General features: G+C 43.4%; 1 protein-coding gene across 8 annotated transcripts in view; it reads left to right on the top strand.

The window, feature by feature from the left end:
- The window catches only part of STN1 (STN1 subunit of CST complex), a 66,164-nt gene that overhangs the window by 38,633 nt on the left and 3,290 nt on the right, over positions 1-24,241 (top strand). For 6 of the 8 annotated variants that reach the window (XM_059881842.1, XM_059881841.1, XM_059881840.1 and 3 more), the window contains one exon: positions 20,724-21,291. The exons of 1 other annotated variant lie outside the window; for it this stretch is intronic. In XM_059881842.1, coding sequence (XP_059737825.1) covers positions 20,724-21,046 — 323 coding nt within the window. In that variant the 3' untranslated portion in view covers positions 21,047-21,291. Of the gene's footprint in view, positions 1-20,723; positions 21,292-24,241 lie in introns of those variants that run through there. One more of the 8 variants, XM_059881843.1, reaches the window with a different exon arrangement.

Below are 24,241 nucleotides of genomic sequence, written 5' to 3'. Positions count from 1 at the left end.
GTCCTGGAATGAGTCCCGACAGACGACTTCCTGTCTTGGACTTTCCTGACTTGACCCAAACCTCTGCCCAGCTTCTAGCAGTTATTACCCAGATAGGTGCCCTGTATTTAGAAGGGTTCCTATAGAACAGGGTTTACCTGTAATGACACCCCAATGGTTCCTCCTTGAGGTCAGCAGCTGTTCCATGCTGAGCACATCTCAGATTATCGGAGCTGCCAGGAAGGGGTCTTGAGTCGGAACATAAAAAGGACACATCCAAAAACAAAAAAAAAAGGACACATCCTTGCACACAACCACCCCGCTTCTAGGAGGGCTATAACCCCAAGGAGGTGATCACAGAGGATGGAGAGAGTGTCCAGGGTGCCCACTGCTGTGTAAAACTGGGGTAAATATTCCTCTATAGGGAAAACTCAGTTAGGGTACATGTACACAATGAACTATTATGCAGCCATTAAGTCAATGGAGTAGACAAATACTGTTGCCATGGAGCAGTATCCCCGGGAGATTGAGTGGGAAGAAAATTGAGTTGGAAATCTATTTATATAATACCACTGACCTGCAACCCGCTGTGTGTGTCTGTATGTTTCTAAAAAGAGAGTGTTTTGCATATCCATCCATATAAATGTGGCAAGTATATGCATACATACAGTTGACCACTCCACTCCTAGGATTCAGTCCCAAACCTCTTTTCTGTTTAGCTTGCTCCCATGGGAATCTCAACCAGTCCCAAGGCTCAGACCATCTGTATGTTGACAAACCCCAGTTTACATCCAATTCACACCTCTTGGAAGTCCTGATCCTCCAATCAGCCTCCTGCTGACAGCATCATTTAGGTGTCCCAACAGACATCACAAATGTAAGATACCCAAAGCCAGGCCCCAACCACCACTGACCCCAAACATGCTCCTTCAGAAGTTTTCCCTGGTTCAGGAAGAGGCAGCTCCATTTTCCCAGTTGCTCAGGCCAAGCCCATTGACTCCTCTCCTCTCATATCCCATGTCCTACCTGCCCATAACGGCATCTCATTCCTCTACTGCCACGCCTGGAATATGGCGGGGTTCCTACTGTCCTCTCTGCTCCCTGGCCCCTCTTCAGCTCCCGCTGTGGAGCGGAGCACAGCAGCCCCGCTCCACAGTGCTTTTCTCATCACGTGGAACACGCTCTGTATGTTTCTTACTTACCCTGCTTATATTCTCCCCAACAGAAGAAATGCTCCATGAAAGCAAGACTTTTTCTCTATTTCATTTCCTGCTGTGTCCCAGCACCTAGAACAGGGCCCAGCACATCTTCCAAGTGATACCACGACTATGTGTGTGTGTGTGGCTCCCCTCCACCTGCTAAGAGCTTCCTCTCTTTCCTGGGGACTTTCTCCAGTTCAGGCTGGAAGTACTCAGAATTAACACCTACCAGCTTCAGCCAATGGGACCTGGGGTGTAAATACTTCTGTTCCCTCACCCTTCCAGTGAAATATATCTGAGGCTCATGTTCTACAGCACTTCGCAGAGTTTGTCTGTGGGGTTAGGCTCCATCCGCCCACAACAGCAGCTAACTTGATAATCACCCTCACTCGGCTACCTTACCCTGTCTTACTTTACCCCTCTCCAATACTGTTTGCTGCCTCTCCCAAATGAACGGCTTCCTTTTTGATTCTCGTCTCAGGGTCAGATTCTGAACAAGCACAACACAAATGCTCACAAGTTTATTTGAAATTCTAATGAATAATTATGCACATCAGATTGTTAGAAATGCTCCCCAAAGTGACACACTTGTTACCTCTGGAAGGTGAGATGTCAGATGCTTTTTAACTACATATCTATACTTGAGTAGTGTTACAGTTAGTAAATGTTGTCATACACTTCCCCAACTGTCTCACAAACATTTTTTTAATTAAAAAAAAAAATTGGGGGCACAGCAAGCAACATGCAGGATCTTAATTTCCCAACCAGGGATCAAACCTGTGCCTCCTGCGTTGGAAGAGCAGAGTCTTAACCACTGGACCACCAGGAGAGTCCCAAGTGTCATGCAGAAATAACAAAGCTGTCTCTCGCTCCCCACCCCACACTCAGTGAACCAAGAATGCAATGAGACTTTTCCCTCCATAGTGAGATCAGGGAAGCTCCTAGAAAACTCTCTGGGGCTACAGTTGGGTCACTGCTCACGAACCGAAGAGCAACCCAGGGGTCCCCCTGGGAATGAGGGAAACTGAGCAGACGTCCCCCTGCCCTTTCCATGCACACATTTCAGGAGCCGGGAACACTGCCTATAGTTAACGTAAGCGAAAAGACACATGGTGCTCTGTCTGGTCAAGGATTTGTTTGAAGACTCCTGATTATCCCCATCTGGTAAGCGCCCAGTGCTTCTCATCCCTATAAGACAGTTCTTTCTAATTATTTCCCCCTCTGATAGTGTGCCAGGACACTGGCCGGGAAGAAGCCAAGCAGAAAGAAGTCTGTTCAGTGATGAGGAACCCAAAACTTGGTGCCAAGGATTAAAACCAAGCAAACTTGTAGTTTTCCACTGGAGAAAACATCCGCACTTTTTTATTAGTGCCATCTCTTCTCTACAAGTGGCCTCTAGAGCAACTGCCGGAAAAAAGCATCTCATTATTTCCTTACTAGATTTACATGAAGCATACAGGCAAACTCAGGAAGACGGTGATGAGGCTTGCTGGAGAAGCTGGCAGCAGGTGCTGGGAGAGAAGGAGAGCAACCTGAAGGGAAATCATGTCCGTGGACAAAGAACCTTGCAATAGAGTTTTTATTTGCATAGGAGTCTATTACAGGTGGAGGCTCTAAATGTGATCCCAGACTCCCACATAAGTGAGTTTTTACTTAATCCAGAATTTTTTTTTTTAATGACTTATTTTTATTGAACTTGTATTAGGTAAACCCAAACAGGTCAGTCCCAGGTTTTCCATGTTCAGAGGAATTCTAAATCAAATCCCAAATTCCTGAAGAGACTCCAGCCTCTCCCTGTATGTCAAATTTAAATGATAGCTTTCACTTTGTAACATCAAAAGAGGAATTTTGAAGACCACAAAATAGCCCTGGTTTTTTGTTTTTTGTTTTTAAACAGAGACAGTAAAGTGGTGTCTCATTAATTCAGACTGATGTGGTGAAATCTTTGTGTAAGTTAGTGAAAAACCTGGGCTTGAAATAGTGCCATCTTGTGACTTCTGGTCTACCCAATGAATCATACTATGTCTGAATTACTATGAGGGAACAGGTTTGCTGCTCTTAGGAAAGCTGCTCTAATGAATGATTACTTAAATTATGTATCATTTGTTATTATTCAGTATCACTTAATTTTTTATGTATTTTGTGTCATTTTTATGTATTATATATCATTTAATATCAATAGGTGATTTTATAGCACTTGAATTTAAGAGATTTGAAAACATACTTCCATACAAAAAATTGTACGCAAATGTTCTCAGCACTATTATTCCTAATAACCAGAAACTGGAAACCACCCAGATGACCAACTACTAATAAGTGGATAAACGGATGTGATACATTCATACAATGGAATATTAATCAGCCATAAAAAAGGAATAGAGTACTGATAAATATTACAGTATGATGAACCTTGAAAACATTGTGCTCAGTGAAAGATGTCAGATACAAGAGGCCACATATTTTATGATTCCATTTATAGGAAATGTCCAAAATAGGCAAATCCATGAAGACAAAAAATGGATTAGTCGGGGCAGGCGGAGAGTTATGGCACAGGGTTTCTTTTGGGGGTGACAGAAGTTTTCTGAAATTAGGTAGTGATGGTGTTTGCACAACTCTGAATGTACTCAATGAACTGTGAGTTAGGTTGGGATTCCTCACAGCATGGCAGCAGGGTTCCAGGGTAGGCACCCCAAGGAAGAGCACATCCCACACGGAAGCTGCACGGCCACTTTGTGCAGAGTCCCAGAAGCCGCACAGTGTCACTTCTGCAGCATTCTGATTGTCAGGGCTGTCACCGAGTGCCGCCCAGACTCCAGAAGAAGGGAATAAACTACCCCTGATGGGGAGTAACAAGGCTCCAGAAGTGCACGTAGATCTGCAAGGAGATCCAACCAGTCCATCCTAAAGGAAAGCAGTCCTGAATATTCATTGGAAGGACTGATGCTGAAGCTGAAACTCCAATACTTTGGCCACCTGATGCAAAGAACTGACTCATTGGAAAAGACCCTGATGCTGGGAAAGATTGAAGGCGGGAGTAAAAGGGGAAGACAGAGGATGAGATGGTTGGATGGCATCAACCAACTCAATGGACATGAGTTTGAGTAAACTCCGGGAGTTGGTGATGGAAAGGGAAGCCTGGAGTGCTACAGTCCATGGGGTCGCAAAGAGTCGGACATGAGTGAGCGACTGAACTGTCTGAGAAGTGCATGTAGAATGGGAATATTGCTGTGGCCACACTGGGGAAATATAATCACTCACAGATAATCTTTCAGGTTTTATATACATACAGCCTCATTCTTTTTTTCAACTTACTTATTTGGCTGCACTGGGTCTTAGTTGCAGTATGTGAGATCTAGGTCCCTGACCAGGGATCAAACCAGGCCCCCTGCATTGGGAGCATGGCGTCCTAGCCATTGGACCACCAGAGAAGTCCCTGTCACAGCCTTGTTCTTTAAAAAAAATTTTCTTAATATCCAAAAGTACAAAGAAAGGAGAAAAACTGGTGTATCACTTCCCAGGTACTCTTTTTTTTTTTTTTTTAGATTATATGTATACTTAGAAAAATAACAATATTTTGCCCAAAATATATGTCATTATTTTAAATGCACCTTGCTTTTTTGTTTAATAACATATCTTAAAATTCAGGTTTTTTTTTTTTTTTCCACTTCAGCATGCAAGATTGACTACGTTCTTTTAAATGGTCAGATAATACCTTTGTATGTTTAACGTTTTTATGTATCCTTTAAGGTTTTTAACCAGACCCTCTAATGAAAGACGTTTAATTGGTCACCAGTTTGTTGCTATTGTGACCAATTATGCAGGAAACATCCTTGTACATTTTCCTTTTCTTTGACATATGTTTGCATATATTTGTAAGGTACGTTTTATTTTGTTTTGTTTTTATGTATTTGGCTGCCGTGACGGGTCTTAGTTGCAGTTATTGGGATCTTCATTGCGGGCACAGACTCTCTAGTGGTGCAGGGGCTTAGTTGTTCCACAGAAATGTGGTATTTTAGTTCCCTGAACAGCATCCCTGGCATTGCAAGGCAGATTCTTAACCGCGAACCACCAGGGAAGTCCCTGTATGGTAAATTTTTATTAACAACCACCAGGAGAAAGGTCTTGAACATTTAAAAATTCAAAATATTCATTGGAAAGGTTGATCTGTTATCTCTTCTCTTTTTAAAAAAATACTTATTTTTAAAATTTTTATTATTTATTTGGCTGTGCTGAGTCTTAGTTGCAGCATGCGACTCTTCGTTGCAGTAAGTAGGATCTAGTTCCCTGACCAAGGGTCATATCTGGGCTCCATGCATTGGGAGTGTGGAGTCTTAGCCCGTGGACCACCAGGGAAGTAAGTCCTATTTTCTTTTATTTATGAGCCTACTCTTTGCTTACAAGCTCACCAACACTGTACATATTTGAAGAAGGAAATGGCAACCCATTCCAATATTCTTGCCTGGGAAATCCCATGGACAGAGGCGCCTGGAGGGCTACAGTCCGTGGGGTCGCAAAGAGTCAGACACAACTGAGAATGTACATATTAAAATTGTACATATTATTAGTAGTTTTAATCACTGTCTATCTGATTGGTAAAAACAACTTGTAGGTTTTGCTTGCATTTCTACTTCTTTAGATATGAGTGGCATCTAGCATCAGTTCATTACAGGCAACCTCTGGACGAATGTAGTTCTGCCCTGGACACTGGCCATTACTTCCATCAGAAGCTGAGGGAGGCCTGGTCATATCAGCCACAGAAATAGTCCAAGGCCGGACGCTGAGGTCCTAGTTAATACACAGCTGGAATAAACATCCTGAAGAACTCAAACCTCAATTTTCCCCATTTGCTACTTCAAGTGCTTGGACACATGCCTGCCCAAATGTTATATAATACATGAAGGCAGCAATCTTTTAAAAACCAATCACCGTATTATAGACTCAGTCCTCTCATAAACCAGACGCCATTCAACTCTGGTTCAGTGACTCTGTCCCCAGTCAGATAAACTGTAAGAAACTAAAGATGTTTTTAAGAAAGTGCTAATTAAGTGGAGAAGATAGGTTTAGTAATAGAAATGGCCTTAATGATGCTTCCACTTTAATCAGCATAGCCTAATTATCATAATAAGGTGATCTTGCATTTTCATCATTGACCAGGTTTGGTACAGTTCATGGGGCACTGGGCAACACCCATTTGGATAATCTTCTTGGCTGGAAATTGCATCCTCAGGGAGAAGGCTTTTTAGTTTTGTTCTGAGGACAGTCAGTGAATGGAGGAAAGAAAGCAGGGGTGAAGACAGAAAATGCTTCTGTTTTTCTTTTTTGGTTTTTTTAGCTTTACTTTAGAGCAGAGCAACAGTGGTGTCACACAAGCAGTGATATGTGGCACAAGTAACCTGTGAGAAGTACACAGTGTTCTGATGTACTGAAACTTGTGAATGATTATTCTAATATAAATTTGGTGGCAGAATAATATATTGAGCTGTTAGCATGGGATTTGTATTTCCTGTCTTCAATTTCTTCTTCCAAGCAAGAAGCCAGCCTTGCCTCCAGGAGGTTTGGTTTGGAGGCTGAAACCAGAAGTTGTTTGTGCAGACAAGCTGGCTTATGTTTTCTGGAAGCCTGGAGCCTGGGAGGGACTGGAGATGAGTGGGCTTCAGGCCTGGCAGACCAGAATGTGCTGCCCAGGGTGCCTGCGGCAGGTGGCAGGTTGGCAGAACTTCTGTGGGGAGATTTTGCAGTGTCTCTTGCAGACTTAAGCATTGACTTAAGATCCCCAGCCTCAGCCGAGATTCTCAAGCTTGGAAAGGAAGCTTCTGTAAGCGTCCTCTAAAGGAACACCCTGGGGACATGAGCAGAAGACTTGGTCTCAGAAAAGTGGACACAGCGCCCATTTTCCAGGCACCATGTACCCTCCTATATGATGGATTTTCACGCATCCCAAGAGAAGGGGAGAGCCTGCCCCACCCCATTACCACCAATATTACTTTCTTTCCAGCCTAGAGAATGAGGGCTCCCAAGCCTCAGCTAACTTGAAATAAAGAAAAAGAAGGCATATGATGTGTTGCCCCCCTCACCCTGAGTTTTAGGAGTAAGATTCCTACTGCACTGCAGTGAGAATCAAGGCAAGGTGAATTTTAGAACAAGATCACATTCCCACCCCACCCGCTTTTGCATCCAGAATGGTCTGTTGAGTGGAAGGGAAAGAAAAAAATATCGAGTTGGCCAAAAAGTTAATTCGGGTTTGTCCGTAAGCTGTTATGGCAAAACCCAAACTTTTTGGCCAACCCAAATACTCTAGCAGGAGCACCGTGCATACAAAAACCACTTGCCCTGCGTCACTGTGGAAACAACTGGAAATCGCAGCCTCAGGAGATGGGGAGGGCCATATGATGAGTTTGTTATGTATCATCAGTGGGGTCCACCTTATCATGAACTGAAAATGTCACCCTCTCTGCAACCATCATGCATGGTGACCAGCTGGACGTGACCTGGACCACAGGCAAGCGATCAGAGAGGATCTAACCTAGAAGACCCCAAACCACCTGAGCAGCGAGTCTTCTCCCAACATGAAGAAGCTTGAAAAGGCCTGACTCATCCAGCAGCCAGCCCAGCCCAGCCCAGCCCAGCGCCTCAGGAAGAGTCAGCAAACAGCCTGTGTGGTTTCCTTCCAGTCCCAGCTTGCCTTGACCTGGTGGAAGGCAAGAAGTAGACACACCACTCCTGGGAACAAGAGCCAGCTTGGGAATGGTGGTGTCAGCACTCCGTCGAGGGCTGGGCACAAGCCCACACACCACACCCTAGGGTGAGCCTGAGGGCGAGGTGAGGAGGCATCTGCCATTCCTGTCCATTTGTTGTGGACCCAGGTAACGAGGAAAAATAGGAGGTGGACAGGTTCTGAACCTATAGCCAGCGGAGGTCTTGGACTTGACCGTTCCCATGTATTCCCTCAGAGGTTGCCCACATCACAGTTCACTTGGAATTCTGTGACAGACCCAGCAGTAGGGACAGAATGGTGCTTAATAAATGTTTCAGTGGATTTGGCCAGCGCATTGTACTTATTGAGTGTCAACTGTATGCTAGGCATCATGCCATGTTGTAGAGGGGGATGCCAAGGCAAAGCTGCAACCCTGTCTCCAGGACACTTGAAGTAGAGTGGATCATAAGCACATGTCTATATGACTTACAACCCATGGATACATATGGTCTTGTTTGACCCTCAGAGTTTAAAAATACTCAGTTCAGTTCAGTTGCTCAGTCGTGTCTGACTCTTTGTGACACCATGGACTGACTGCAGCACGCCATGCTTTCCTATTGGTAAAAATATTAAACCAACATTAAAAAAAAATTGGCTATCATCTGTATTAAAAAAAAAAAGGTGTGTATGTGTTTGAAAAACGACAGAAGAAACTGTATCAGGGGTGTCTTCTTCAGATACGGAATTGGGGGCTGAAGTGGGTAGGAGACTTATTGCAATGTTTTGTAATTTTTTGATGTGTAAAATGCTATAACTCTACAAATAAAAAAGGGATGGGGAAAGTCCTGACCAAAGTCTAGCTTTCTGGATTTTTCTTGACAAAGAATTCTAACAGTACTGGGAACATTTACTCTGGAAGCAGTGTGTAGGTGGGGAGAAGGGCAGCATTAAAGATTTAAAGCTGAAAGCCGACATCAGATTTACATTTTGGAAAGAATATTCCTCCCCACCCCATTCCAGGTAGTCAGAGTCTCCGTGAGTTACCAGAGAAAACGGCCCCTCTGAAGAATGCCACCTGGGGAAACTAGAATTTCAAACAGAGAAGCTTAATGCTTATGGTTAAAGAAGGCAAAGAAGCACCAACTAAGTGGTTGAAATCGTATCCCTTTAGGGAATGCATTTTCTTGAATCTATGTGCATCCTTTGCAGCGATATTAGTCACTTCTGAAGCCCTTTTTTGGGTCACTGAGCCTCCAGTAGGATGCTGTTCCTGGGAGGATTACCTTGAGCAACCAACCCCAAACAGCAACCCCGTGCATCAACAAGCCCTGTAGCCCTGGCAACACCACCATCCACGGGGAGGGGCAGGTGCCCCAGCCCTGAGGCTGGAGGCAAGCAGCAAATGAACCAGCCTGGAGCCTCTGTGATTCTCCTTTCTTATGCATGACAAAGCTTGATCACATTTACTACTTGAAGCACAGTTGAAAATATTTTCTCTTTGGGACTCAGTGGTCAGATACCAATTTATTAACATCGTGGCCTCACCTCAGACTTAGTCCACGACATATAAAAGATGTTTAAAGTAAAGTGGAAGTACTTAATAATACTAACAGTTATGAGAGTTAACTTTTATTGAACAGTTATGCACCAGCCACCCAGCCAACTTAAATCTTAACATAAACCTAAATAGGTATATACTATTATCATTCCCACCTTACAGATGAGGAAATTGAGGCCAGGACTGACTCCCTTGCCCAAGGATATGTAACTACCTACTAAGTGGAAGGAAAGGAGTACATAAATAGGCAAAGGAGTACGTCAAGGCTGTATATTGTCACCCTGTTTATTTAACTTATATGCAGAGTACATCATGAGAAATGCTGGACTGGAAGAAACACAAGCTGGAATCAAGATTGCTGGGAGAAATATCAATAACCTCAGATATGCAGATGACACCACCCTTATGGCAGAAAGTGAGAGGAACTCAAAAGCCTCTTGATGAAAGTGAAAGTGGAGAGTGAAAAAGTTGGCTTAAAGCTCAACATTCAGAAAACGAAGATCATGGCATCCAGTCCCACCACTTCATGGGAAATAGATGGGGAAACAGTGGAAACAGTGTCAGACTTTATTTTTCTGGGCTCCAAAATCATTGCAGATGGTGACTGCAGCCATGAAATTAAAAGATGCTTACTCCTTGGAAGGAAAGTTTTGACCAACCTAGATAGCATATTCAAAACCAGAGCATTACTTTGCCAACAAAGGTTCGTCTAGTCAAGGCTATGGTTTTTCCTGTGGTCATGTATGGATGTGAGAGTTGGACTGTGAAGAAGGCTGAGCGCCGAAGAATTGATGCTTTTGAACTGTGGTGTTGGAGAAGACTTAAGAGTCCCTTGGACTGCAAGGAGATCCAACCAGTCCATTCTGAAGGAGATCAGCCCTGGGATTTCTTTGGAAGGAATGATGCTGAAGCTGAAACTCCAGCACTTTGGCCACCTCATTCGAAGAGTTGACTCATTGGAAAAGACTCTGATGCTGGGAGGGATTGGGGGCAAGAGGAGAAGGAGATGACAGAGGATGAGATGGCTGGATGGCGTCACTGACTCGATGGACGTGAGTCTGGGTGAACTCTGGGAGTTGGTGATGGACAGGGAGGCCTGGCGTGCTGCGATTCATGGGGTCTCAAAGAGTCGGACACGACTGAGCGACTGATCTGATCTGATCTGACTAAGTGGAAGAGCCAGATTTCTACCCAGTGAGCTTAACCACTAGGCTGTACTGCTTTCAGGATCAGAGAAGCCTGTTCTCTGGTGGCTCAGAACTGGGAACTCAACACAATGTCTTCAGGTTTAGGTTGATGTTTATATTTTATTTTTGCTCCGGCTGAGCCTGCACTGAGAACACCACTTCTGGAGATGGAGGTTATATGGGTTGAGTGGGTGGGGTGACATCACGTCACACCCATGGCAGGGAGGGAGCAGGTGTTTCCTGAAGCTGCAGGAGATCTGGGACAAGGCAGAGAACATTCCTACCTAAACAACAATATGGTCCCAGAGGAAGACCAAGAGAATATGTTTCAGTAACCTCCAAGGGGTTTGGGTTAGCCCATGCAGTATTGGTATTCTCGGGGTTTGTTTTTGTTTTTTTTTTTTTAATATTTAAGATGTTTAATGATGAAATAGTCCAAACATACAGAAAATAATGAAGCAGAAAATCTAGATACCACTGAGACGAGACAGCTGTTATTCCTTTCCCACCTGTGCTTCACTTCTCCTCTAGAGAGAAACATAACATTGACGATACGGATAAAGCCAACTTCAGTCCTGCTTTGCCTCCATTCCCACAGATAACGACTGCTTGAAGCTGGTGTGCATCACCCTGATGCAGGTGTTTTATTGTGGCATAACTTAAAAGCAGTAAATGGTGCAAATCTTAATCCTGCAGTTTGATGAATTTTTACATATGAATGCGTGCTAAGTTGCTTCTGTCATGTCCAACTCTTTGCAACACCATGGACTATAGCCCACCAGGCTCCTCTGTCCATGGGATTCTCTGGACAAGAATACTGGAGTGGATTGCCATGTCCTTCTCCAGGGAATCTTCCTGACCCAGGAATCTAACCCGCATCTCTTATGTCTCCTACACTGGCAGTTGGGTTCTTTACCACTAGCGCCACCTGGGAAGCCCTTACATATGTATACTTCTAAAATAAGATACAAATCAATAACTTGTCCAGGACCTCAGGGGCTCCTTTGTTTCACATTTCAAAAAGAAATGAACGGAGTTGCCAACATTTAAAAACTCTGGAGATTTAATATAAAAATCCAAATTTCTATCTTCTCTTGAAATTTTGGAAAATCTGGGTACACCAAGCTCAGATTCTGACTGGAGACAGTGTAGATCTGCCCACTTCACGTGAGGCGTGAGCTCCCCATTTACCTACTGCATCCATCAGGTCCTGTGTTGTATCCAGCCCACTTCATTCATTTACATAACCTAACCTGTGCCTCATCCCCTGAAAGGTGCCACTCTATATTTTTTAAAGTGCTGCAAACATAAGAAGGCTGAGAACAATTGCCTTAGCCATCCTAAAGAAAGCAGAAGTGGAGAAAAAGTGTCCTCCTCTCCAATGTGCAAGGTGATTTGGGAAGCTGCTGACCATGCCTGCCATCAAGCAAAAAGGAACCTGATTCTCCAGATCTTTGTTACTCAAAGTCTGGTCCTTGGACCAGCAGCATCAGCATCATCTGGGAACATGTTAGATATGTAACATCGCAGTTCCCTCCCCAGACCTACTACATTAGTCTGCTAGGGTTGCCAGAACAAAGCCCCACTGGGCACTAACAAAGTAAACTGGGTGGCTTAAACAATGGAAATTTATTTTTCACAGTTCTGGAGGCTTGAAGTCCAAGGTCAAGGTGTCAGCAGGGTCAGTTTCTTCTACAGTCTCTCTCTTCGGGGTCTCTGGGTATCTTCACATGGTCTTTCCTCTGTGTCTATCTGTCTTGTCTTCTTACAAGTCATATTAGGTCAGAGACCACTTCAGTGACCTCATTTCACTTTACTCACCTCTTTAAAGACCGTATCTCCAAATGCAGTCATGTTTGAGATACTGGGGTTAGGATCTCAACATATGAAGTTGAAGGAGATGCAGTTCAGCCTATAACACCTACTAAATCAGTATTTACATTTGAAAAAGATCCCCAGCGCACATTAAAGTTGGAAAAGTACTGCCCAGGGCCTGCTCCCCAGGGGATAAAACACCAGTGGGTCTGTCTGGGGGTGGAGGCAGGGAAAGGGAGAGAAGCTAGAGTGAGTTTTTAGATGAATTTTCCATTCTACTGGGTTGGTAGGATGACAGTATTGTGAAGGTATTCCCTCTTCTTGAAGTTGTAAGGGGTTAATTCCCTCTTGAGGGGGAGTCCCTGCTTCTCATTGAGGAGCAGAGACCCTTTGCACTTTGGAGAATGTCAGGTCATTTCACCTGGTCATTACCTGCAGGCTTTCTCTCTCAAGGTGTTAGGGGAAGCACACTGATTTAACCGGCCACCCTGGCCAGGCACCATGGTAACCATTTGCATAAGTTGTTTTACGACAAGAGGTCCCGGTAAGGAACATGGAACTAATAAGCCTCCACCAACTGGAAGAGTTCGGGAAAGGTCAAAAGGAGACACCACCTGTCCGACCACCTCCCAGAATCCTTCTCTCTCGCATCCATCTTGGCTGAACAAGGCATTCACCACCAGGATGGACTATGAGTCAGAATGATTGGCTAAAGACAACCCGGAAACTAATCCCATCACCATAAAACCTGAGACTGCGAGCCACGTGGCAGAGCTGTTCTCCTGGGTTCCCTTACCCTACTGCTCTCCACCCGGGTGCCCTTTCCCAATAAAATCTCTTGCTTTGTCAGCACATGTGTCTCCTCGGACAATTCATTTCCAAGTGTTAGACGAGCCCAGTTTTGGGCCCTGGAAGGAGGTCCCCCCTCCTGCAACAAAGGTACAGGCATGTCTTTGGGATTTGCTGGAAGGGAGACCAGAAGATACCACACTAGATTCTCCCCCACTCTGTTCAAGCTCATTTATCACCTCTGTCATAGGCTTGATGCTATGGTGACAGTTACTATGGAGATTCTCCTATGCATGGTTGAGGCTAATCCTGACCCATACTGTCAATCAACACCAACTAGAGGTTTTCAAGCCGTGTTCCATAAAACTATAAGGTGCTTCCAGGGTTTCACAAACATTTTATTCAAATCTCAATTTAAAAGAATTTAAATTTATTTTTTTAATTACAAAGATATATGTGCTTGGAAGTGGGGGAATCAAGCAGTATACAGTATGGAATATATGCGACAAAGTGAATGCCCAAATTCCCATCTGGTACAGTAGCTTGTTTCAGGCTAATTCCTTCTACAAATAATATTACAAAATTCTGGACCCCTCCCCTCACACACACACAAAAACCCCCTCATTTGATGGCACTGAAGAGCATCCAGACAGTAAAGGATGGGAACCACTCTGGGTGAGACCCACGTTCGTATAGCTTTACCACTAAGGCAGTCAGTCTCAAACTAAAACTTGTTAAAATATAGATTGCTAGACTCCACCTTGAGTTTCTAATTCACTAGGTCTGGGATGCCGCCCTAAATTTTGCATTTTATCCATTCCCTATGTGATGCTAATTACTGGTTGAAGGACCACACTAAGAGAACCACAATCAGCTCACACAGGGTAGAGGTCATTGAAAGACTAAAATCACAGGCTTAGTGGCCTGATGATTCTGAGAAGGAGTTTGCAAATAGAGTGGCTGGAAATTGAGGTGAAAATTCTGAAAAGGAGAGTCACAGAGTAGGAAGTCCCAAAATGTGTATAAATTCTCCTCGAATCCTTGACCGACTCTTGAATTGTACATGTCCAAGTGAGACTCAAAGGAATCCGGGGGAAAACAACAGTTGATGGCTGAAAGAGATGGAGCAGAGACTTCAACCACTGCCCATCCCAGGGGTGATGGTTTCTTACCAAGTTATGGGGCTTTGGCAAACAACTCAAGCTTTCAATTGAAACCATGGAAGGTCCACACTCTCAGAGTAAAGACTACATCTCTGACTGTGTTGACCAAGAAGGCCGCAAAACATGAAACAAGTTTAATTGGGATCTTAGGAATTACAATTCAGGAGAAACTGATTCAAGTAAAACTGAAAGAATATTCCAGAGTAGAGGAGGCAGGGGCTTATAAAGGGAAAAGCCACAAAGCTGTCAAAAATGCTCATGCCAAAAAAAAAAAAAAAAAAAAAGCCACTCAATGGCAACAGAGAATAATGATATTTAGTTGTTTGGAAAAGTTACCTTTTATAGCAATAAAAATTACCCAAGTCCTAAATATGTTTTGTGTAGTAAATTTTGCACCTGATTTTTATAGACCCTGCCAAGCAGCAATGCCATTTTGAGACTAAATACAGTGGAGCATGAAAACAAAGCTTTACGATTCATTCCATGGAAAATGAACAGCTTAATGTTTTCATAAAAACATATGCAAAGAAGTCTGGTGATGAAAATGAATGTACAGTACTACAGATAAACAACACATTGCACATGAAGTCTTGAGAAGAACATACTATTAAGGAAGAGCTTAGGAAACCTCAAGCTGTTAATTAATAAGACCTATTAGTAATCGGGCAATAAGAACACAGAAAGAACAAGCTACTGGGGAAGAGTGGAAGCACTGCAGATCATTCTGCCCAGAGAGAAGTTTGCTAATGCACAAATCTCAATAGAAATGCAAGTTCCCTGAGGGCAAGGCTCTGGTCTACCTCATTCACAGAGTAAATGCGGTTGTTCCTCAGATTGCTTGGGGGATTGGTTCCAGGACACCCAATCAGTTCGGTCACTTAGTCTTGTCTGACTCTTTGCAACCCCATAGACTACAGCACACCAGGCTTCCCTGTCCATCACCAACTCCCAGAGCTTGCTCAACTCCTGTCCATCAAGTCAGTGATGCCATCCAAACATCTCATCCTCTGTCGTCCCCTTCTCCCACCTTCAATCTTTCCCAGCATCAGGGTCTTTTCAAATGAGTCAGCTCTTCGCATCAGGTGGCCAAAGTATTGGAGTTTCAGCTTCAGTATCAGTCCTTCCAAAGAATAATCAGAACTGATTTCCTTCAGGAGTGATTGGTTGGATCTCCTTGCAGTCCAAGGGACTCTCAAGAGTCTTCTCCAACACCACAGTTCAAAGACATCAATTCTTTGGCACTCAGCTTTCTTTATAGTAAAACTCTCACATCCATACATAGCTTTGACTAGATGGACATTTGTTGGCAAAGTAATGTCTCTGCTTTTTAATAGGCTATCTAGGTTGGATCCCTTATGGCAAAAAGTGAAGAGGAACTAAAAAGCCTCTTGATGAAAGTGAAAGAGGAGAGTGAAAAAGTTGGCTTAAAGCTCAACATTCAGAAAACTAAGATCATGGCATCTGGTCCCATCACTTCATGAGAAATAGATGGGGAAACAGTGGAAATAGTGTCAGACTTTATTTTGGGGGGCTCCAAAATCACTGCAGATGGTGATTGCAGCCATAAAAGACGCTTACTCCTTGGAAGGAAAGTTATGACCAACCTAGATAGCATATTCAAAAGCAAAGATATTACTTTGCCAACAAAGGTCCATCTAGTCAAGGCTATGGTTTTTCCTGTGGTCATGTATGGACGTGAGAGTTGGACTGTGAAGAAAGCTGAGCACAGAAGAATTGATGCTTTTGAACTGTGGTAATGGAGAAGACTCTTGAGAGTCCCTTGGACTGCAAGGAGATCCAAACAGTCCATCCTAAAGAAGATCAGTCCTGGGTGTTCATTGGAAGGACTGATGCTAAAGCTGAAACTCCAATACTTTGGCCACTTCATGTGAAGAGTTGACTCATTGGAAAAGACTCTGATGCTGGGAGGGGTTGGGGGCAGGAGGAGAAGGGGACTACAGAGGATGAGATGACTGGATGGCATCACCAACTCAATGGACATGAGTTTGGGTAAACTCTGGGAGTTGGTGATGGACAGGGAAGCCTGGTGTGCTGTGATTCATGGGGTCACAAAGAGTTAGACATGACTGAGGGACTGAACTGAACTGAACTGAGGATGGTCATAGTTTTTCTCCCAAGGAGCAAGCGTCTTTTGATTTCATGGCTGCAGTTACCATCTGCAGTGATTTTGGAGCCCAAGAAAATAAAGTCTGTCACTGTTTTCATTTTTTCCCCATCTATTTGCCATGAAGTGATGGGACTGGATGCCATGATCTTCATTTTTTGAATGTTGAGCTTTAAGCCAGCTTTTTCACTCTCCTTTTTCATTTTCATCAAGAGGCTCTTTAGTTCTTCGCTTTGTGCCATAAGGGTGGTGTTATCTGAGTATCTGAGGTTATTGATATTTCTCCCAGCAATCTAGATTCAAGCTTGTGCACCAGGACACCTGGTGATTCCAAAATCCGAAGATGCTGAAGTCCCGTGTGTAAAACCACACAGTAGAGTTGGCCTCTGTCCCTGTGGATAAGGAAGTCCAACCGTACTCAGTACTCATTGAATGAATTAATACTCCAACTTGCAACTTGCTTGAAGTTTGAAGGCTAAAGTTATAGACAATCTACAGACCAATGGGATCAGAGAACAAATGGTGTTTATTTTAGTAAATGATATTAATAATTATAATAATGGTCAACATATACTGAGGATTTATCATGTGACCTCACTGTGCTCACCATTTTATTGAGTTGGCCAAAAAGTCCATTTAGGTTTTTCTATGACATCTCACAGAAAAATCCAAATGAGCTTTTGGTCAACCCAATACCTGACTGATCTCATGTTCACCTGACAGTGACTCTGTAAGGTAGGCATTATTATCTCTATTTTACAGGCTGGAAACAGAAGCTTAGAAAGGTGAAACAGCTTTCAGAGTTGCACAGAGAATAGCGGTCGAGCAGGAACCCAAACCTAGAGCCACTCTCTTTCCACCGCCTTCCTCTGCCGTGTTTGCATTCAGAAAAGCTATCAAAAGAAAGATCTTTTTTTTTTTAACCTGCCATGAAATGTTAGCAAAAATGTAGTAGTGACATTCAGATGGGGAGAAAACAGTGATGGGGGAAAGTGAGGAAGTGGTGGCTTCTATTAAGTTGTGCCTGTGCCAGGGTTAAGCTGTCATTATATGATCCATACGTCAAGCATTAGCCATCATCAAGAAGACAGAATCTTTTTTAAAAAATAATTTTTATTTAGTTAGTTATTTTTGGCTGTACTGGGTCTTTTTCGCTGCACAGGCTTTTCTCTAGTTGCAGCAAGCAGGGGTTACTCTCCAGCTGCAGTGCGTGGGCTTCTCATGTGGTGGCTTCTCTTGTAGAACATGGGCTCTAGGGCATGAGGGTTCAGTAGCTGCGGCGTGTGGGCTCCGTAGTTGCAGTTCCCGGGCTCTAGAGCACAGGCTCAGTAGTTGTGGCGCACGGGCTTTGTTGCTCTGTGGCATGTTGGATCATCCCGGATGAGGGATCAGACCTGTGTCTCCTGCATTAGCAGGCGGACTCTTGAGCACTGAGCCACCAGGGAAAACTCCAAGAAGAGAATCTTAAAATGCACTTTATATATAGCATCTCAGTGATGCTGAGGTACTGTCTTCACATTGAAGACTTTTCCGACATTTCTGAGTTATTATAATAATATGGGCAGTGAAATTTACTTTTTTACTTTCCAGGCCAGAGCAAGATGCTGGTATGACCATTTCAAGTGAGAAAAGAAATTACTGCCAGAAACTACTCTCTATCTGGATCAAGAAAATCTGTTATTAGCTAAATCCTTCTTTTATTTAAATGAACATATGAACTTTGTGGAGACATAAACAATCCACATAGCAAGTTGTAAAATATATACACTCAAGTGTAAAATGCCAGGGCACAGCCAAAACTTCAACACAGATCAGGACAAAGACCATTTCCAGCATAGTCCTCTGTGCCCGTCTCAGCTCATACTTCTCAGAGGCACCCATTTATATGGCCTCTAGCACTACAAGTTAACTTGGGCTATTTTGAACATTATGTAGATGAAACCATATAGTATGCCTATATCCTTTGCACCTGCCTCTGTTTGCTCAATATGTGTCTGTGAACTTCAGCCAGTTTGCTGTCTGAAGCTGTTGTTTGGTTTTTCTCACTGGTGTATAGTATTCTATTGTATGAACATAACACCTCTACTAACCCACTCAGCATTGGTGGACGTTAGAGTGGCTTTCAGTTTTGACTTATTATGATTAGTGCTGCTATAAATGCTTTCATATTTTTTTGGTGGACATATGTACAGATTTCTCTTGGGTGAAATTTCTCTTGAATGAAATTGCAGGGTCATGGTATAGGTATATTAGACAGAGTTGAGTAGCTGCAACAGAGATTGTATGGCCCCCCAAATTGAAAATATTGACTATCGTTGGTTTAGCGAACAGTTAGTGGAAAACTTGCCATGTGTCAGCCATTGTTCTCAGCACAGGGGGTGTATCATGGTGAAAAAAACAGACCAACATTTCCGTCCTTATGAGCTGGCATTCTCATGTTTCTTCTTTTAAAGAATATTTATTTATTTGGCTGTCCCAGGCCTTAGTTGCCACGTGTGAACTCTTAGTTGCAGCATGTGGGATCCAGCTCCTCAACCAGGGATCAAACCCCAGGCCTCTGCATTGGGAGCACGGAGTCCCAGCCACCGGACCACCAGGGAAGTCCCCTCATGTTTCAGTAATATCATGAATTAATCATCAGGCATTTATCTACAGGATTTCTTAACCGTCCATCAGGGAGAATTTTCCATTTTGTTTCTAAAAATCTGAGCAGTGGTAACCCCTCTTGTATTAGGCAAGGAAGACAAATTGGCCTGAAAGACTGGGGTTTTCCAAGGCTCTCCTGGCACAAATGGTCTAGGTCCTTCCACAATAAACAGTATCCTCAAGTGAAAATTCACAGCCCCTCCTCTCTAACGCCTCCCATCTCTGTGGGGTATTCCTGCAGGATGCTTTGCCCTTGTGGGCTGAGCTGGACTTGGACTCCTTCCATCAGGCAGCCCTTCAGGCGGCAGTAGTCACCCCCCCCCCAACCCACCCCCCGACTTCAAGGTCTAGGTCAACGTGCAGCAGTAGGGTCTAGTGCTGTTTTCTTGGAAGAAATGATTTGTTTTAAGTAACTTCAAACCGTTCAATATACTTCCCAAGAAGTTAACTATTAAGAAACTTCCTCCTCTTCCTCCCCAAATTAAAGGGAAAACAAGAACTCCAGACAAATAGGAAACATCTGATTTCCATTAAAATGAAAACTTTTAAAATATCTTTTATGAGTTTGAAGCTGTATCCATGTAAGTTACTTTTACTGATAGCAAGCATGTAAGTGACATTATCCAGGTATGAAAACTCATGAAATAAAAAAAATACTGCTTTCAGTGCATATAATAAATGCCTTACTTTCAATGCAGGGAGAAAAGTGGACATTTAGTAGAAAATTTATTTCTTCCAGCCCTTACTAAATAAATGCTGAACAAAATTTTAAAAAATACTAGAGAGTTGAAGAGGCCCAAAGCCTTGGTTTTTTTCTTGTCTAATTCATTGTTTCTTCTACCTTGACTGTGAACCCCACAAGGGAGGGCATTCTTGTTTGTGATTAAATTCCCGTTTATGGAATACACAAGCACAATGCTTACTCATCAGAGTGCCTGGCACAACACATAGGAGCTTAAAAACAATTGTTGATATTATTTTTATTATTGTTATTATTATCATGATCTTTATTATAGCTAAAGGAAACTTCTGACCTTGACTAGAACAGCGTCCGTATATTGCAGGCTAAGAAAAAGTCAGAATACTAAATAGCATAATCATCCCCTCAAGGTATGCAGGCTGAGAACCTTTGATTGTCCTCAGCACCTCCGATTCCCTCATCCCTGACCAATATCATCAGACAGAGGATGCTCTACCTTCTAAAGTTCTCTTCACTCCACCCAGAACTGTCAGCCTAGTCTAAACTGTTGTCATCTCTCTCTTTTTTTAATTAGGCCAACACTCAAAAAAAATTTTTTTTAATTAAAATTTTTTTTTATTGGAATGTAGTTGATTTACAATGTTACATTACTTTCTGCTGTACAGCAAAGTGAATCAGTTATACATATACATATCCACTCTTCTTAAGATCCTTTTCCCATATAGGTCATTACAGAGGCCTGCTGTACAGTAGGCTCCTATGAGTTATCTATTTTATATATGCTATGCTGCACTTAGTCCCTCCGTCATGTCCGACTCTTTCCGACCCCATGGACTGTATGTAACCTGACCGCCTCCTCTGTTCACAGGGTTTCTCCAGGAAAGAATGCTGGAGTGGGTTGCCATGCCCTCCTCCAGGGATCATCTCAACCCAGGGATCAAACCCAGGTTTCCCGCATTGCAGGTGGATTCTTTACCAGCTGAGCTACCAGAGAAGTCCAACTATTGTCTCTGTAGTAGTGTGGGTATGTCAATGTCATCGCCTCTTGTATCTCACTGCCAACCCACCAAATGCCCCCGCTTATCCTCCAGGCAGCCCTCTTCACCAGGGAACCATCATGATCCTTTTAAAAGGCAAATTTTAAAACTCAGTCTTTCTCCAAAAGGAAATGTACACTATAGAATTTTTTAAGGTTTAAATAAATTAATTTTAAAGCTTTGTATCGCTACCCCCAGAGATGACCAACATTTATACTTTAGTATGTTTTCTCCACCTTGACAACATTACCACAATTATAATATGGCATTTATTTGGATGATTCATAAAACAATGTGTATCTTCCTTAAAAGTGTAAAACTTCCTAAGGACTAGGACTTTGTCTGGTTTGCCCCAAGTGTAGCCCCAGTTCCTAATAAAGTGGGTGACATAATTGGTAACTTAAGTATTCATTGAGTGGATAAATGAATGAATAATGTCCTTGAAAAAGTAAACAGTAATTTAGTAGGGGTGTTTCGGGGTGTGGGAGCCACTCGCACCAGCCCTCTTTGTTCGAATTAATTCGCAGTCCAGTGGGTTAGCTCTGATAGTCATCCTCATGCTACATGACCCCACCCCCTGATAATTGACTGGAACGGGGTGGACATATGACCCAAGCTGGGCCAATCAGAGTGTTTCTCCTGGGTACTGGGATCTAGACTACAGAAGCAACCAGTCTCAAGTGTCTGAAATTAAGGGACTGGTAGACATTTGGGTAGTAGGGGACTCCTGCTATGTGGGTAAAGTAACAGAGAAAAGCAGTCTGCAGTTCAAGAAGAATAAAACAGACACACCCGTAGGCAGAGATAAAAGACGGAGGAAAGTATCATGTTCTTAAAGATTTGCTACTTCCTGGTTCGGCTCTAAGTCCAGACATCCTTGGATGAGATAGGACTGTACCTTGGAAATTGAGCCCCTTCTCCTTCTTTCAGCCGGCTCAGCTCAAATACTCGTAAACCAACTGAGTCTCAACTGAAACATGAGCTATTTATATATTAGGCAGTAAGGTTAATCAAAGTGATCATAGTAATCTTCCTGGGGTAACACCTTGTAGATGCCAGTCAGAATCCCAGCCAGATTCACCTAGGTGGGAAAATCCAGCCAGCTAAGTCTTCCTCAACCTGCCATTGTCTATCAGGTAAGAAATGAACCAACTATGGTAGCTGGAATCAAGATTGCCAGGAGAAATATTAATAACCTCAGATATGCAGATGATACCACCCTTATGGCAGAAAGTGAAGAGGAACTCAAAAGCCTCTTGATGAAGGTGAAAGTGGAGAGTGAAAAAGTTGGCTTAAAGCTCAACATTCATAAAACGAAGATCATGGCATCCAGTCCCATCACTTCATGGGAAATAGATGGGGAAACAGTGGAAACAGTGTCAGACTTTATTTTTCTGGGCTCCAAAATCACTGCAGATGGTGACTGCAGCCATGAAATTAAAAGATGCTTACTCCTTGGAAGGAAAGTTATGACCAACCTAGATAGCATATTCAAAAGCAGAGACATTACTTTGCCAACAAAGGTTCGTCTAGTCAAGGCTATGGTTTTTCCTATGGTCATGTATGGATGTGAGAGTTGGACTGTGAAGAAGGCTGAGTGCCAAAGAATTGATGCTTTTGAGCTGTGGTGCTGGAGAAGACTCTTGAGAGTCCCTTGGACTGCAAGGAGATCCAACCAGTCCATTCTAAAGGAGATCAGCCCTGGGATTTCTTTGGAAGGAATGATGCTAAAGCTGAAACACCAGTACTTTGGCCACCTCATGCGAAGAGTTGACTCATTGGAAAAGACTCTGATGCTGGGAGGGAATGGGGGCAAGAGGAGAAGGGGACGACAGAGGATGAGATGGCTGGATGGCATCACTGACTCGATAGACGTGAGTCTGGGTGAACTCCGGAAGTTGGTGATGGACAGGGAGGCCTGGCGTGCTGCTATTCATGGGGTTGCAAAGAGTCGGACACGACTGAATGACTGATCTGATCCGATCTGATCTGTATGAGACAGAGGGGGCAAGACATTACCGAAGCCAGACTTGACTTTTAAGAGTCTTGGATCTTTCACCTGAAATAGGCAAGTGGATTCAAACAGGATAAAGATCAGTAATTTCTAACATTTCTCAATAGAGAACTGGAAGAAAAAAGAAAAAAAAAAAAGAAAGGCGGTCAAACCAAAACCAGACTCATAATTTTGGTTATTTGTGGCTTCAGGTTATTTTAAGAAACTGCCTTTGAATTCCCCAACGGATTTTTTCTTTCCTGTTCTTTTTTGTCATCCAGTGGACAAGTCAGGGTTTGCTGGCTTCTGGAAAATCCAGGGGATTTTGAAAAAGAAAATCTGTGGTGGTTTATGGTTAAAATGGAACTAGGTACACTGATCTTTTATACCAAGAGGATGCTGGTAAGTCCCTACCAGGCAGGAATATACTTGAAGGCATTCTCAGTAGTTGAGATAGACCATCCACACCCTCATCCCTGAAGGTCTTAAAGCACCATGTGCTAGTTTGGGGACCAGATGTCCCATCAGTGTTAGGGATGTAGTCTGGAGTTATGGAATAATTTTTTTTTTTTTCCGTTGTGAATCTAATTGTGTCCTTGGCTTCTTTGGATATGCAAGTTGGCAGATTTCTCTCTGGTATTCCAGGGCAATGGTCATTTCCTAAGGCTGGAACTTGATTTGGTTCTATCAAATAATTCTGCTGCATAAGGACCCTCACCCTCAGAGTCAAGGCTGAGACAGGAGGCTGAGACTCTCGCATCTTGTACAAAAGCTGGCTGAGATTTTGCTGATGAACTTACTGTGTTGGGAGTCAAATAAAGGTGCTTTCCACCACCTCGTGGTTTGGCAAGCAGGAGGGGCCTGTTATTACGGCTGCAATTAGTGAACAATAGGGCTAAGCAGACAGGGCAATTCTGGTGTCTCATCCTGGTCCCATTATCCAGCAACCTAGGGGAGGAGAAGTCTGGCCAGTAATTTACTCCCCTCTGGTGAAAGCAGAAGTTGATCTCACTGTCTACTCCAGATTCCGGAGGAACCATTCTCAAGACGCTCCCCAAACAGTTCTTTATTAGGGCTGATTTGAAAGAAAGAGAGAAAGGAACAAGGAAAATCAAGAGAGATGCATATACACCCCGGACTGCTTATAGTCTGTAAACTGGCAGGTTATTGGTACCAGGCCCACCTGCCTGTTCCTGCCAGAGGTCAGCCAGGGACAGAAAGGGATACAGAGCAGGGCCAGCAGCTTTGAGTTAAAGGTGCTAAAACCACTTTGACCAGGAGGGGGCTCCAAATCTCACTAAAATTTGCACATCTCTGGGTCAGTACAGTTCAGTTCAGTCGCTCAGCCCTGTCTGA

This window comes from Bos taurus, chromosome 26 (genome assembly GCF_002263795.3).
Source record: "Bos taurus isolate L1 Dominette 01449 registration number 42190680 breed Hereford chromosome 26, ARS-UCD2.0, whole genome shotgun sequence".
In the NCBI taxonomy this organism is placed as follows: Eukaryota; Metazoa; Chordata; class Mammalia; order Artiodactyla; family Bovidae; genus Bos; species Bos taurus.
This window is presented reverse-complemented; position numbering and strand designations above follow the sequence as displayed.